Source organism: Chiloscyllium plagiosum, chromosome 9 (genome assembly GCF_004010195.1).
Source record: "Chiloscyllium plagiosum isolate BGI_BamShark_2017 chromosome 9, ASM401019v2, whole genome shotgun sequence".
Lineage (NCBI taxonomy): Eukaryota > Metazoa > Chordata > Chondrichthyes > Orectolobiformes > Hemiscylliidae > Chiloscyllium > Chiloscyllium plagiosum.
In genome coordinates, this window is record NC_057718.1 from 98,162,278 (window position 1) to 98,178,660 (window position 16,383).

Genomic DNA, 16,383 nt, shown 5'->3' on the forward strand with positions numbered 1-16,383 from the left:
TTACCCATCTCTCTCCACCTTGCTTCCCATTCCCCATCTCTCTCCCCAGCTCTCTCCCCGTTCCCCATCGCTCTCCACCTTTCTCCCCGTTCTACCCCTCCCCTCTTTTCTTCCTTTCTTGTCCCTTTCTCGCCTGTCTATCCCCACTACTTTTCCATCTCCTCAACTCTCCCCCTCATTCCCTCCCCTTGTATGCGTATGAGTGTATGTGTGTGTGTGTGTCTCTCTCTCTCCCTTCTCTGACTACAAAGATCACCTCTTCATTCAGAGTATTTGACACATATATTGAATAATCTGCTTCCTGCTCTCAGTCCACTTTCTAATTCTCAGTCAAATTTCCTGTGATGACTGTGCCTTCTGGGTCAGACTTCTTGACAAGCCCCTCTTCCATTGAGAGTTCACAGGCCCTATAACGAAGTCAGCCTGTCTAATTTCCCTTGCTGCCCACCTCTTCTGACTGTCACAGCTCTGTTGACTTCGGATCTCACCAACCCGCTGCACTTGTCACATTGTCGACCACTGCTTCCACCTTCTGACACCAAACTTGCTTTAACTTCCCCTCTCAACTTGCTTAAATATTTTGTGTGCAGTGGCCTGAATTCAAACTAAATTTACCCTTAACTTGGCTTTCTTGGTTTCACTAGCCAGCCTGTCTCAAGTACTGGTAGTGGCTCAGTGGTAAACACTGCAGCCTCACAGTGCCAAGGCACTGGGTTCGATTCCATCCTCAGGAAACTCTCTCTGTAGAGTTTTCACCTTCACCTCAGTGGTGTGCTCCAGCTTTCTCCCACAAAGATGTGCACGTTAGGATGGATTGGCCATGCTTAGTTGCCCATTGTGTCCAGGGATGCGTAGGCAAGGTGGATTCGCCATGGTCAACGTGGGGTTATGGGATTTAGTTTGGGGGTGGGGTGGGATGCTCTTCAGAGGGTCTGTGCTGACTCAACGGGCTGAATGGCCTCTATCTACACTGCAAGAATTCTATTCTAGGTCTAAACAAAATCTAATCAGATGCTGCTGTGTGCTTCCAATACTTTCTCTATTTTGTAGGAGCCTTCAGGATTCCTTCCTATTGTGAATTAGCCACAGGGAACAAATCATTCTGTGTGCATTAGCTGCTATTGCCCGTTTTTAAAGACAGAGGATCAGTCACTATCCTGAACTACTCAAGCCATTGACTTACTAGGAGTGTTAGACCATAAGGTGGATGTTACTACTGTAGTGGCAACTGTCTCCAAGGAAGCCATCAAGATATCCTTTCAAGTCAATGTTTACCTTCTAGAGCTCCTGCCAAAATTAAGGCTATCATTATCAGCAGCAACGCTGTAAAATAAATGGCACGTTAGTTAATGTTTTAGAGAATGTCACTCTGCAGCAAATGCAGCCTGGTGTCCAAATGCTTTTACCTGACATTTCTTCCTTTATTTTAAAGACGCTGATTGAGTGCAGTTTATCTTGGGTTGCATTCACAATAACGCTTTCAGGCTACTGAAGTGAGTGTCAAAAAATGCCTCGCATTTAGTCAGCACCTTAACAGGTTTGAAAAACATGTCAGTCACTTCCCGGAATGAGGTGACTTGTTATATAGTCTGCTGCAGCAGGGACATTGGAAAAGCCATGCAGTGAGGTAAACGATAAATCTGACAATGTGTGGGATTGCACAGTTGGAGAAACAATGGAAATGATTGTGGTGGCACACGGACTATTTCAGCTCCTCTGTAAACTGGAGGAAGGTTTGACGCAACAGAATAACTTAAGGTTAAAGTTGTTCTGAAGATATTTTATCCAAAATTGTAAGTATTAGCTGAAGTCTTTTGAAAGTACCCTTTACAAAGCAAAAAATATTAGCCGTGGCAGCAATGTTACACTTGCAAGGAATAAGCTACTAGAATGGAGATACCAAGTCTGCAACACTATCAGGGCTGGTAGGAGAGTCAGTGTTGTTAGTTTTAGAATCCCTACGATGTGGAAATAGGCCATTCAGCCCATAAAGTGCACACCGACCCTCCAAAGGGCATCCCACCCAGACCCACGCCATCCCTGTTAACCTTGCATTGTCCATGGCTAATCCCCCTAATTTGCACATTCCTGGACTCTGTGGGCAATTTAGGATGGCTAATCCACATAATCCACACATTTTTGGATTGTGGGAGGAAACCAGAGCACCCGGAGGAAACCCACGCAGACACAGGGAGAATATGCAAACTCCACGCAGACAGTCGGCGAGGGTGGAATCGAACCCGCGTCCCAGCTGCTGTGAGGCAACAGAGCTAACTACTGAGCTGCATTGCTGTTGGAGGAAGGTGGAAAGATATTGGATTTGAATCTAGAGAGTCAGCGGGATAACGTACCTGGAGCCTCCGCCTTCTCTCTGTCTTGCCTGTTAAACCCCTACCATCATTGATAGTGAACTGCCGACTCACTGGGAGACCTCCCCAACAGAAGTGCCAGCTTTCTTAAAGGAGAATTTGAAATCTATACCACTGTCTCCAGAAAATTGATAGCAGCCAACCTTAACTGTTCCAGGCAAGCACCCAAGTGCTAACAGCTTGTGCAAAAAATGACTTCAGCTACAGTGTTACTGTTACTTGTGGACAGTACTTATAATACTCTGCAAAGTTTGATTTTTTTTTCTAGACTTGGAGGCTATATGGATCTGTGTTAGTTTTCAAAAAGGTAGCTATATATATTTGCACATTTCAAACTTTCAGTTAATATTTTCTATATCATTGCTGAAGTAAGTTCTTTAATAGCTACTAAAGGAACCCAGCAGGGCTGTTTCTGATATTGAGCTACGTGTGGTCTGAAGTATAATTGGGAATATCACTTCTCTTTTCAAATTCAAACTCTGGAAGAGTGAGACATGGAAAATAATCAGTTCACAAGGAGACGAGTCCTCCTAACTGGATTGTAATAAAATTAAGGAAAGGATTGCCTGTCAATTAAAAACCTTGCAGAGATTTAAATTGATGCAGGGTCTTTTGCTGTGCTGAACTGACAATTAGATTAGATTAGATTACTTACAGTCAGCTCCTTAACAGGAAACAAGCCCTTCGGCCCAACAAGTCCACACCGACCCGCCGAAGCGCAATCCACCCAGACCCATTCCCCTACATTTACCCCTTCACCTAACACTACGGGTAATTTAGCATGGCCAATTCTTTCGGGACCTGAGTTCAGTGGGGAACAGCTCTCCCAGGCTAACAAAGAGCACTGCTGACATTTCCATAGGAAAAGAGCAATTGAAAAAGTTGTTCCCACTAACTGGGCTCCCAACACTGGCACAAGATGAAACGAAACATGCAGGATTTCTTGTCCAAAAGTCAGAAGATCGACTTGTGCATGCAATTTATGAAACAGTAAGATTTATGAGGCCCAGTGAGAGTCAACAATTTTTACACAATATCGACTATTCTTCAAGTGTATGTAATATTTTGAAAACTTCAGTAAGTTTTACTCTACCAAATTCAGGGTTCACCAACCATAGTAGGATACCACTAAATATAGCTGGTAATTATTTTCTGAATGTAATTTCATTAACTGTAACCAAATCCAGTAGACAAATTTATTTCTTCTTCTTTCCTTCTTAGGATCCGAAAATACTGTCCGCGCTCGAGGCCAGTGGAAAAGCAGAGCACGATCTGGATGGAAGAATCCTTTCTGTTTGCAGTGATGCCGACTTGGTTAACATCAGCTTTACGTATCTGGTGGCTGACAGTGCGGAAACAGCCAAGGTACACATAATTAGCACGTCCTTCAAATAAATCGGATGTGGCAAAAGCTAATATTTTCACAGTGAACATGCTGCTATTTTCCTACTGAATGCTACCAATACACATTATCACATGGAGATTTGGTACTCTATTTTTGAAACGGGTGTCTAAATGATATGTGAATTTCTATTTCATCTTACTTCTGACATCTACCAACTTATTGTAAGTGATTCTGCGAGATCTTAAACACGATGTCCTCTGCCATAATTTCTTGCTCTTCACACCTCTCCTGGTTGCACTCCTTGTTTTCCCTCTTGAGGTTGCTCTGTCAAGTTTCAGGGATTGATTCATTGATGGGAAATTGGTGAAGGAAATAGGGAGGATAATTTGCGGTTGAAAGTAAGGTTTGAGATGCATTTTAGCACAGTGCACTGAAACATCCAAATACAAATCTGAGTGTATGGAGGACACAGACTTGTTCCTGACATCGCTGAATGCTAAATATTGACTGTAGTTTTGAGAAGATGGCAAGCAATTATACGCACTATCCCACAGATCAGAGTTCTGCTTTTAATGACTGGATACAGATGGATTGTTGATCTGTGTTTTGCTGCAGAATGAATGTGTGCTTGGGTGTGTGGAGGGATCGAAGAATAATCTCTTATTTTGAGAGAAACATCTGCATGGTCTCGGAGTTACAATCAAGCACAGGTAAAAGTAGAGGTATTTATCCAAGGATGGGGTGAGAATGGGAGAGTCCACTGAGATTAACCCCCCTCCTAACTCCTGTCCACCATCTACAAGGCACAAGTTAGCACTATGATGCCCCCCCCCCCACTTGCTTTGATGAACACAGCCTTGACAAGTCTCGAGAAACTCCGCACCATCCAGGACAAAGCAGCTTATTTGATAGGCACTCCTTTCACCACCTTAAGCAATCAGTCCCTCCATCACTGACACATAGTGGAAGTAGGGTGGACTACATACAAGAAGCACTCCAACAGCTCGCTTCCAAACCCACCATCTAGAAGAGCAAAAGCAGTAGATGTATGGGAACACCACCATCTGAACGTTCCCCTCCAAGCCACTCACTATCCTGACTTGGAAACATATCACCATTCCTTCATAGTCACTAGGTGAAAACCCTGGAAATCCCAGGATTGTGGCTCAGCCTTCAGCAAGTGGACTGCAGCAGTTCAAGAAGACATCTCACCACCAATCTTCTCAAAGGGCAACTAGGTACGGGCAACAATGCTTACCTTGCTCATGATGCTGACATACCATGAATGAATGTTTAGACATTTTTAATGAATCTGTTCAAACATGTTATGACACACCTTGAACTTTGGCCTCCTGACTCAGGAGCAGGGATACTACCACTGCATCACAAAAGCCTTTATGCAAGGAGTTTTAAAAAGTCAGGAACTTGGATTGCATCTGATCAAGTCCTTCAACTTCAGTTGAGGTCCTCGAAAATAGAGTTGGATGTTTGCTATGAAGACAATCTTAAGGCCTCTGGCGTTACAGGGTGAGGACATTGCAAAACATTTCTCTTACACGGCTGCCTCACAATCTGCCCACTTTGTTAGGTTCCACAGAGAGATGTTGGAAGTAGCACAAATCTCTATGGCCATCTCTGTGAGAAAATTGGGATATAATATTCCCGATCTCAAACAGCCCAATTTGAAGTTGGGACCAGATGAAATTCTGAGTTAGTGGTGCCAGGTGAGTGGACTGATAGGTTCTCACCTGTAATTGGACAGTCTGCCCAATAGTGCTGGATAACTGGCCTGCGCAGGCTACTGACCATTGGTGGGCTAACAGGGGGAGGTGTTCCTTCCAGGATCTTCACAGTGGCCCCCTCACTGAAGGCTAAGCCCAGCAGGTCTCCCAGAGGGTGAGGATGGGTGGCAGGGTCCACCCTGACACTGAGGCCGCCATCTTTCCAAAGCGCAGCATTAAAAATCCCCTTGGTTGGGTTGTATGTGATAGGAGACCAAGGCCTTGTATGTGGAGTTAGGGTAAGGACATGGGAGAAGCTCAAGCCCTGAAATCGTTGAACTCAAATTTGAGTCCAGAAGGCTGTAGAGTAATACCTTTATTCTGCTGTTTCAGTAGATGGATCTGTGACTGTCACAATGCTTGTGCATGCTCTAGTTAGAATCATAGAATCGCTACAGTGTGGAAATTGGCCATTCGGCTCAACGGATCCACACCGACTCTCCAAAGAATGACCCACCCAGACCCATTCCCCTACACTATTACTCTACATTTACCCCTGACTAATGCACCTAACCTACTCAGCCCTGAATGCTATAGGCAATTTAGCATGGCCAATCCACCTAACCTGCACGTCTTTGGACTATGGAAGGAAACCCGCACAGACCTGGAGAGAATGTACAAACTACACAGATAGATACCCAAGGGTGGGATTGAACCTGGGTCCCTGGTGCTGCAAGGCAGCAGTGCTAACCACTGACCCACCATGACACCTGTTCCTGTGGGACTATTGTTCCATGGGCATATCGGCAGTCATGTTTTCAAGCTGACTGCTTTGTGTGGATACAGTTCAATGCAGTTGCTGTGTGCCAGCATTTGTTGCTGTGCTGTTGAGCGTTCCCTCAGATGATTGTTTGCAACGGTGGCTGGGCCTGAACTGGAAACCTGGAGACTGGAAGGCTAGAGCCCTGAGAAAACCAGAGTAAGAGGAGGGACCTAGAAATGGTCCCAACACACTCTCCGCTATTGAAATGCAGAGCATTCAACCCAGACAGTGCAAAGTCGCATCATCATTTTGAAAAGCCAGGAATAGCCATAGAGTCATACAGCACAGAAGCAGACCCTTCAGTTCAAACAGTCCATGCCGACCATAATCCCAAACTAAACTCGTCCCACCTAGAACATAGAACAACACAGTGCAAAACAGGCCCTTCGGCCCTCAATGTTGCACCGACCTGTGAACTATTCTTAGCTCATCCCCCTACACTATCCCATTGTCATCCATGTAGGACCTGCCTGCTCCTGGCCCATTCCCTGCAAACATTTCTTCTTCACGTTCTTATCCAAATGTGTTTTAAATGTTGTAACTGTACCCATTTCCTCTGGAAATTCATTCCCCACACAAATTGCTCTCCGTGTTATTAATTGCCCCTCGTGTCTTTTTAAATCTTCTTCACGGTCCATTATACCACTGATCGTGGTGTTATCTGCAAACTCACTAACCATGCTCTCTATATTCACATCTAGATCACTTGTACAAATGGCAAACAAAAGTGTACCCAGCACTTCCCCCAGTTCTTCAACAATGTTTCAGTATTTATAATAGAAGACACACTTTGTTGGGAAAAACTAGGATTACTGGTTAAAAATTATTAATAGGATTAATAGGATGCAATAGGATTAACTTATTTCCAACCTTCCTTTTAATAGCCTGTGATCCTTTCAGTTTAGTCTGCACTGTGATAGCTCTGCTCCTCATTTCTCTGCTATAATCCTTTAATCGCCTGCTTTTTGCCTTCATCCTTCACATTCAGTCTGACTCCGAGATATGGAAATGCTTTGCTCATCCCTTCTGCCTGATACCTGGCAGGACACATCAGAGATCCACTCAATCCAGCTTTTGCTCATCCTTGCACTGGAATATTCAGGCGTCTTCAATGTTTTTAACCTTGGCTCTTGCCCTTGGAATGACGTTGTAGTCCGTGTGTCCTCATCTGTATCATCTTCCCCTTAAAGGGTGTTTACATAATGAGCAAATGCTACGACACACATGACCTCTGAATGCTGTTGCTTGTTTCTTGATTGCAATGGATGAATACTTCTATTAGAAACGAAAACAAAAGTTGCTGGAAAAGCTCAGCAGGCCTGGCAGCATCTCTAAAGAGAAATCAGAGTTAATGTTTCAGGTCCAGTGACCCTTCCTCAGCACTGATCGTGGTTAGGCAAATGTTCTTTTTATGCAGAAGATGGGGTGGGGGAAGGGACAAGGAGTAAATGAAAGGTGGAGATAAAGCCCAACAAGAGTGAAGAATATTTGGGTAGGTGGATAATAATAAGGCCGAGAGGATAAATAACTATTTGTGAGAATTGTTAGTGGCTAATAATGTGTAACAAACGATTATGTGATAACAAGGCTTGGTTCTGGATGTAGGTTTGCTCGCTGAGCTGAAAAGTTCATTAGCATCTTCAGTTAACCACCAGATGAAGCACTGATGTCATTTCCTGTGGTGATGTAATTTCCTACGGTGATGCAATTTCCTGTTTTCTTTTCTCAGGGGGTGGTATATGGGATCCAAGTCAATGTGTTTGTTGATAGAGCTCTGGTTGGAATGCCATGCTTCTAGGAATTCTCGTGTGTGTCTCTGTTTGGCTTGTCCCAGGATGGATGTGTTGTCCCAGTCGAAGTGGTGTCCTTCCTCATCCGTATGTAAGGATACTAAGTGAGAGTGGGTCATGTCTTTTTGTGGCTAGTTGATGTTCATGTATCCTGGTGGCTAGTTTTCTGCCTGTTTGTCCAACGCAGTGTTTGTTACAGTTCTTGCAAGGTATTTTGTAAATGACATTAGTTTTGCTTGTTGTCTGTCTAGGGCCTTTCAAGTTCATTAGCTGCTGTTTTAGTGTGTTGGTGGGTTTGTGGGCTGCCATGACTGATAGGCTTGGTGTGTGGGGGGGGGGTAGGTCAAGGACTTGGAGAAGCTCAAGCCCTAAAGTTGTTGAACTCATTATTGAGTCTGGAAGGCTTCAGAGTAATACTTTTATTATGCTGGTTCAGTGGATGGATCTGTGACTGTCACAATGCTTGTGCTTGCTCCAGTTCCTGTGGGACTCTCAGCCCATAACATATCTGTGAACATATTTGTAAGCTGTCTCCTTCGTGAGGACACAGTTCAGTGCAATTGCTGTGTGCCAGCCTTTGTTGCTGTGCTGTTGAGCGTTCCCTCAGAGCAAAGGTGGCTGCGCCTAATTTTGAGACCTGGACCAACAGATACGCTTCCAGTAATGGAGGCTACAGAAAGGTCTTATCACCAATACTGGTCTTCAGATAGATCCACGACTCCTGCAGCATTGGGCAAAAGCCGATGGCCCTTTGGAAGACTTCTCCCTGGAAACACACTCCCACCACCATCACCAAACAGCTTACTTGGCACATTCCATGGATTATTAAATAACACTTGCATCATAATCAGGAATGAGTGTTTGACTGGTGAGGGAATAGGTAACATAGGCTCATGCAGAATGCTAAATTGAGACAAAATCTTAGGCTCATTATATCTCCTTGACAATTTAGAGATAACATATTTTGCAAAGCTTTCAACAAAAAATGAATCACTTTGCGTATCTTACTATTGAGTATGTTGCACTGAAGTTGATCAAGGTGTGTGATAGAAGAAATAGGGGATTGAAAGTTCTTGCGACTAGTCAGGGGCTGCATACCCTCTCTTAACTCCACAGCCATAACCTCCAATGTTAAAAATCACACAACACCAGGTTTTAGTCCAACAGGTTTAATTGGAAGCACGAGCTTTCGGAGCACTGCTCCTTCATCAGGTGGTTGCCTTCAGGCAGTGCTCCAAAAGCTAGTGCTTCTAATTAAACCTGTAGGACTATAACCTGGTGCTGTGTGATTTTTAACTTTGTACACCCCAGTCCAACACCGACATCTCCAAATCATATTCTCCAACAGTTCTGTCCAGCTCATCTGTTGTGGATTGCTGCAATGATAACCCCCAGTTCTGTATGTAACCACAGCCTTTTTATGCATGTTTTCCTTCTACAAGCCAATACTTAAAAAAAACACATGCTTGTTGGATAGTTGAATGTGAAAGGTGTGAGTTACTCAGGTTACCGAATGGACAGTTGCAACTTCTGCTGCAGTTGTACTTGGTATCTGTTGCATTTGTTGAGTAACATTTTGATACAACCCCACGGACAGTTCCAGATGCAGTTATGAGCACTTACGGAAATGAGTAATTGGCATGGTGGCTGCATTCCAGCTCATGGGGCACATGTCTTATGATAAAGATGGCCTTTACTATGATAATTTTACGTCGCCCAACACAGCCATTTGCAGAGTTTAGCCACAAATAAGACCATGTATCCCTGACTTAGAGACGTCCCATTGAAACTTTTCATCCTGCATTCACCAGGACAGGAACAAGAATAACAGATTTCAAAGGGGGCAATAGTTTATATTGAATGAGCAAAGAGTGCAGATTGGTCTTGTTCCCAGGACCGTAAATGGTTGCTCCATTGAAATTTGGCAATCTGGCATCCGTCCTGATGGACATAAAGATAAAAAACTACAGTGGGCAAGTCTGTATGATTTTCAGCCATACGCATGTTCTGACAATAAGTAGGGCTGCATTTGTATACTTCCTTATGTTCATCCCTGCTGCTCTGGCTGTGCTCTTCATTGATGGTTATCTGTCTTCAGGATGGAGGACAAGGGGGCGAGCGAAGATCATCCTTCAGTGAAGAACCTGCAACCAGAGAACCTCTGAAACCCGATTTGTAAATGGGGTCCGTACGCACTGTTGAGAGGCAGCAGCAGGGGCAGGTTATTGGGAAACCAGGAAGTTGTTTCCCGACAGCAGAAGGCAATGAAAATCCCACCTTAAAATTGACTAAACAGGCATGTGACTAAAATATCCAAATGAGTTCTACTTGCATTGCAGGGCACAATTACCCTGTATCCTGGCCTCTTAGTATTGTGCCTGTTGGCAGTCCTGAGATCCCAAGCAAATTAAGGAAATGCTGCGGCTTAAATCATAAGGTCGCATCCCACACTACTTTCCTAGATGGATGTTTTAGAAAAAGTATATCTTCAAAGAAAGCAATGCACCTATAGATAGCAATGTGTCAGGTGGCGCAGTATCATTTTCATGCAATTTAAGAACTGTGCTGCCTTCTAATGGTGCAAAAACCTTGCTGCACTATGAAAGCCATCTGTATTGGCCGCAAGTAATCAACTGGTATGCTATTGAGTTATTAGATTACACCCACTGGGCAAAGTACCAACAACAAAGAGCCCAGCCAGAGCATGGTGAAGTCTTGTCTTTACCCATCTCATGACTGCATTCTACCAACAATTTATTGCTGATGTTGGATTATTTGAAGATTTTTGCACTCATATAATTGTTAACAGCAGTCACAATAGATAAAATATTACTAGTTGTTTTGTGGTGTTGTGGGTAAATCACCACAGGTCACCTTTAATTCGGTTATTTATTAAGAAATATCAAAAATTTATTAAGGATTTTCCTGCTCCTCGGATGCTGCCTGAACTGCTGTGCTTTTCCAGCACCACTCTAATCCAGAATCTGGTTTCCAGCATCTGCAGTCATTGTTTTTACCTAAGAAGTCTCACAGACAATCAAATACTAAAACAAGGAATTTAACTTCATGTAGCAACCAAAATAAGATCCTGCCCAATAAACAAGTTAAGCCGCACAACTCAACTTAGTTACACCTGATTAGTGGTGAAGTCTGGCCAGGATTCCAACCACAGTGTCTGTCTCTAAAAGAGTCCAGTGTTCAATCCTCTTGCAGTGCTGTTCTTTGAAGTTCTGCTGCTGACTAGTTCTGGTGTTGGATTCTTTTACAGATCTTTTTTGTTCTTCAAGTCTACATGTGATATTATTGACAATTCTTTACATTCTTTCATCCAAATTATTGACTGTGCCTCTGACACCATCAAGGCTGCAGCGTATGTTATCAGAATTCTTGTTCCTTGTTACATTTGGCATTGACTGTCTGTTTGAAGACACAGCTTTCCTGCAGTTAATTCCTTCAGGTCTTCTACAGGACAATCACTTGTCCTTGTGGTATAAAGCAGCCAGTTATAGAGCAGGTATGAAAATAGTTTTATTCATGTACCTTCTACTCTTTCTCCCAGAGGTGGCTAATTGCTCTCAGTTCCTGTATAGGTTTGTCCTTGTCCCTAAATAGTTTATTACAGAGTTAGTGCTGCTTCTTTCAATCTAGTAACAGTTATTTCATTTCCGAAGTTTACACAATCATAGTGCATTATACATTAGCAAAAAGTTATTAAATATGTTTGTGTGTGACTGCTTTAAAAAGCAAGTGACATTGACAGATCTCTTCCCCTATTGCTGATGTTTTAAAAAAATCTCAGTGGCTTAGTGGTAGGGACGGCACGGTGGCTCAGTGGTTAGCACTGAGGCCTCACAGCGGCAGGGACCTGAGTTTGATTCCTGCCTCGGGTGACTGTCTGTGCGGAATTTGCAATTTCCCCATCTTCATGTGGGTTATCTCCCACAGTCCAAAGATGTGCAGGTTGGGTGAATTGGCCATGCTAAATTGCCCACGGTGTTCAGGGATGTGTAAGTTAGGTGCATTGGTCAGGGGTAAATATAGGGTAAGGGAATGGGGCTGGGTGGGATACTCTTCAGAAGGTCGGTGTGGACTTGTTGGGCTGAAGGGCTTGTTCCCACCCTGTAGGGATCCTATGAAAATGACCTTTTGCTTTAGGACTGTGCTATTAAATTATGATGAGGACTTAATCTAGCTTCTGAAGCTGCTGTATTAATGAAATGACAAGGATTGGGTTTGATTTGATTTATTGTTCTCATATGACCCTAAGTATAGTGAAAAGTTTTGTTTTGCAATCAGTACAGGTAGCTCACAACATATAAGGACATAGGGACCATAGCGTGTTTAGACAGAGTGAGGCATACAAGGTTACAGCTACATAGGAGATACACAAAACGAAACCCTGTGCCACAGCTTTTCATCTTGCCCTCATTGTATGAATGCCAATTAAAGTGAAAACAGCGTTTCTCTACTGCGTGAGAGAGTGATAATTAGCTATTGGCCAAACAGCAGTTTCTGTATAAATGTTATTTTCCCTTCACTTTGGTGTTCTTGCAAATGGTCCTGAAGATTTGAAACCTCAACAAACCTTTTTTCAATTGTGTTCAAGTTCTGTATTACTGAAAGTCAAATGTTATCACACGGGTTCACTGAAGGTCATTTGTCTTTCTGATCTTTCAGCATTGGGTAGAAGGATTAAGAGCCATCATTCACAACTTCAGAGCTAACAATGTCTGCCCCATGACCTGTCTGAAGAAACAGTTAAGTTACACTCGTCTTATTTGCTTATTTAAATTGCGTTAACAAATAATGAATTTGATTTTGTTGTATTAGTCATTCTCATGGAGAGCTTTATTAAGTGATGTGTGCAGCATCAAATCAAGCATTAAATTCATACACACAAAAACTGGACTTTTTAATGAAAACATGCAGGCTCCAAAACAAAACAGAACTAAGCACAAGGAATTAGTTTGTGACCAAGAACTGGAAATTGTGTTTATTAATGTGAAACCGAGATTCGTATGCAAAGTTTTTCGAAAATGCCTGTGTTAATATAGCAGATCCAAGCAGATACAGGGTGGCATGCTGGCTCAGAGGTTAGCACTGCTGCCTCACAGCACCAGGGACCCAGGTTAGATTCTATCCTTGGGTGACTGTCTGTATGGAGTTTGCACTATCTCCCCTGTGTGGGTTTCCTCCAAGTGCTCCGGTTTCCTCCCATAGTTCAAAGATGTGCAGGTTAGATGGATTGGCCATTGGAAATTGCCCATAGTGTCGAGGAATGTGCGTGTTGGGTGGACTGATCATGGGGAATGCAAGGTGATGGAGTGGATCTGTTTGGGCTGCTCTTCGGAACGTCAGTGTGGACTCAGTGGGCTGAATGGTCTGCTTCCACACTGTTGGGATTCTATGAAGCCATTATGTAGTTGTGCACTGACATGCAATTTTGTGTTCTTTATCATTGACAGGTTCTCTGACCATTCTGCTCTTGTCTAACTAAAACTGGTGTAGTTGGAAGTAATATTCTGATCTGAGCTAAAGGGGTAATCTGCTCAGGAAATTGGAATTTGTACATTTATGCTGTATTTGGAAATCTAATCACCTGAGAAAGACAGGATGAGCAGCTCAGAGTATGTGGCAAAGCCTTTAATGGTCCTGAGTATTTGGATTGAGTCTGTCACATACCTTGGGCAGGAGGCCTTCAGCACAAATAGAAATGTCTGAGCACTTGAAGATGATCCTCATTACCCACCTTTTAGTCATGGAGTCATAGAGATGTACAGCACTGAAACAGACCCTTCAGTCCAACTCGTCCGTGCCGACCAGTTATCCTAACCTAATCTAGTCCCATTTTCCAGCAATTTAGATAAGTAATTCCAGATATCCTACATAATGTTGAGTGTTCAACTTTGCAGTATTTAAGTTCTTCAGACGCTCCCAACCAATAGTTCTCCTATCCATCTGTGTTGAGATATACCCAGTTGGCAGATATACCCCATCCACTCCACCCTAATTCAGGCAAATCTTAAACCCAACTACAATCTCCAGCTGCATCCCCAGCCACATCCAAATGTTTCTAGAGCACTCCCCCTGACTCTTCCTTGGGCATAGCTGTCATGAACACATGAATGGGGAAGGGGGGAGATTTCAGTGAACAGCACGACTCAAAAGGTGTAATGACCCAAAAGGTGCAGTCAGTTGGATAACTGCAGCAGCTCGACTGGGATTTCAGTCAAAATTCCCGATACTTGTGAGTCTTATTTGATGTAAGTCTTTTCAGTTCATATCACCTTAATTGTACAAAAAAACAAAGAACAGTACAGCACAGGAACAGACCCTTCAACTCACCAAGCCTGAGCTGACTCATTGTCTTTCTAAACTAAAAACCTCTTGCCTGTATACCGTCTGTATCCCATATCCTATTCAGGTGTCTGTCATACTACAAATGTTGCCATTGTATCTGCTTCTGCCACATCCTCTAACAGCATATTCCAGGCATTTATCACCCTCTCTCAGAAAAACTTGCCTCTCCCATCTCCTTTTAACTTACCCCCTTTTACCTTAATCCTGAATCCCCTAGTATTTGGCATTTCTACCCTGGGAAAAAGACCCTGACTATCCATTCTATCCGTGCCTCTCATAATTTTGTAAACCTCGATTAGGTCACCCCCTCGCTTCCAACATTCTAGTGTAAACAAACCAAGCTTGTCCAATCTCTCGTCAGAGCTAACTCCCTCCAAACCAGGCAACATCCTGGTAAACTGTTTCTGTCTCCTCTCCAAAGCCTCCACATCCTTCTGCTAGTAGCAACTAGAACTGTATGCAGTATTCCGAATGTGGCCTGAATAAAGGCCTGTACAGCTGCAACATGACTTACCAATTTTTACACTCTATGCACTGACTGATGAAGGCAGCATGCCGTACATCTTTTTGACCACCTTGTCCACTTGCATTGCCACTTTCAGTGAACTGTGGACCTGCACACCCAGGTCCCTCTTTGTTGATGCTATGAAGGGTTTTGCCATTTACTGCAAACTTCCCTCCTGCTTAAGACCTTCCAAAGTTTATCACTTCATACTTATCTGGATTAAATTCCGCCTGCCATTTCTCTACCCAAGCCTCCAGCCTATCTATATCCTGCTGTGTCCTCTGACAATCCTCCCCACTATCTGCAGCTCCCCCAATCTTTGCGTCATCTGCAACCTTACTAATCAGACACCTACGTTCAGCCCCAAATCATTTGTATATGTTAAAGACAACAGCACAAATCCCTGCAGGGCACCACTGGTCCCTGATCTCCAGTTAGAAAATCACCCTTCCACCACTCCTGTCTGTCTCCTATGACCAAGCCAGTTCTGTATCCATCTTACCTCCAATATCAGCCTGCCACAAAGGACGCTGCCTGTCCCTAATTATATTGATGTTGAGAGTGTGATGCTGGAAAAGCACAGCAGGTCAGGGAGCATCCAAGGAGCAGGAGAATCGACATTTCGGGCTTCCTAAGATCCAAATGGTCATTTTAGTTTGATGCCTTGTGATTTTATGTCACTCTTTTCAGTTATAAATAGCAGTTATGTTAATATTATACTGGGCTGTGCATGGCAATATTATGGTACTTATATTTCCCCTGGAATCCACCTCACTACTGAGCGTTTTTGGGATTTTGGCTTCAAGTTGAGCATTTCTGAACTTCCTATTCTCTTTTTCAGACTTGATAATTAATCTCAATATTTCTCCCTTCCTTTCAGCTGGATGAGGTTATCGTTTCTCACAAATATAAATGGAAAAATTCCAGTCAGGAGGTGAGAAGTGTTTTCTTTTTTAAACCAGTGCTAATTGTTGTTTGCTGTTGGGAATGTGTGCTTTATTCACAGCAAAACTGGACAAATGCTGATTCAAGAGTACAGAGGTGACAGAAGTGGTCTTAAGTGATGGAAAAACTGAGTATCTACATTAAGTTAGGTGGCTAGGAGCATGCTGCCTTTGACGATGTAGCTTGCTTTCAATAAAGGAATATGCACAGTACTCCTTCTCTGCAAACACTAATTCTGAATACAGAGGAACCTCGATTATCCGAATGAGATGGATGGGCACTATTTCGTTCTGATAATTGAATATTCAGTTAATTGGGATTCAATGCCTGTCCTCTGGGGCTCGGATTTTCCTGAAGAAGGGCTCATGCCCGAAACGTCGATTCTCCTGCTCCTTGGATACTGCCTGACCTGCTGCGCTTTTCCAGCAACGCATTTTCGGCTCGGATTTTCTGTTAAGTCCGCTCCCCGTTTAGGAGATGAGGAAGCAGCACACCACGCATGAGCCCTGCACAACCTCCCATCCG

At 43.4% G+C, this 16,383-nt stretch overlaps 1 protein-coding gene across 8 annotated transcripts in view; it reads left to right on the forward strand.

Moving 5' to 3' along the window:
• Positions 1-16,383, forward strand: part of LOC122553085 (1-phosphatidylinositol 4,5-bisphosphate phosphodiesterase beta-4) — a 533,291-nt gene that overhangs the window by 322,100 nt on the left and 194,808 nt on the right. For all 8 annotated transcript variants that reach the window (XM_043696591.1, XM_043696592.1, XM_043696594.1 and 5 more), the window contains 3 exons: positions 3,591-3,734; positions 12,726-12,805; positions 15,794-15,847. In XM_043696591.1, coding sequence (XP_043552526.1) covers positions 3,591-3,734; positions 12,726-12,805; positions 15,794-15,847 — 278 coding nt within the window. The remainder of the gene's footprint in view (positions 1-3,590; positions 3,735-12,725; positions 12,806-15,793; positions 15,848-16,383) is intronic.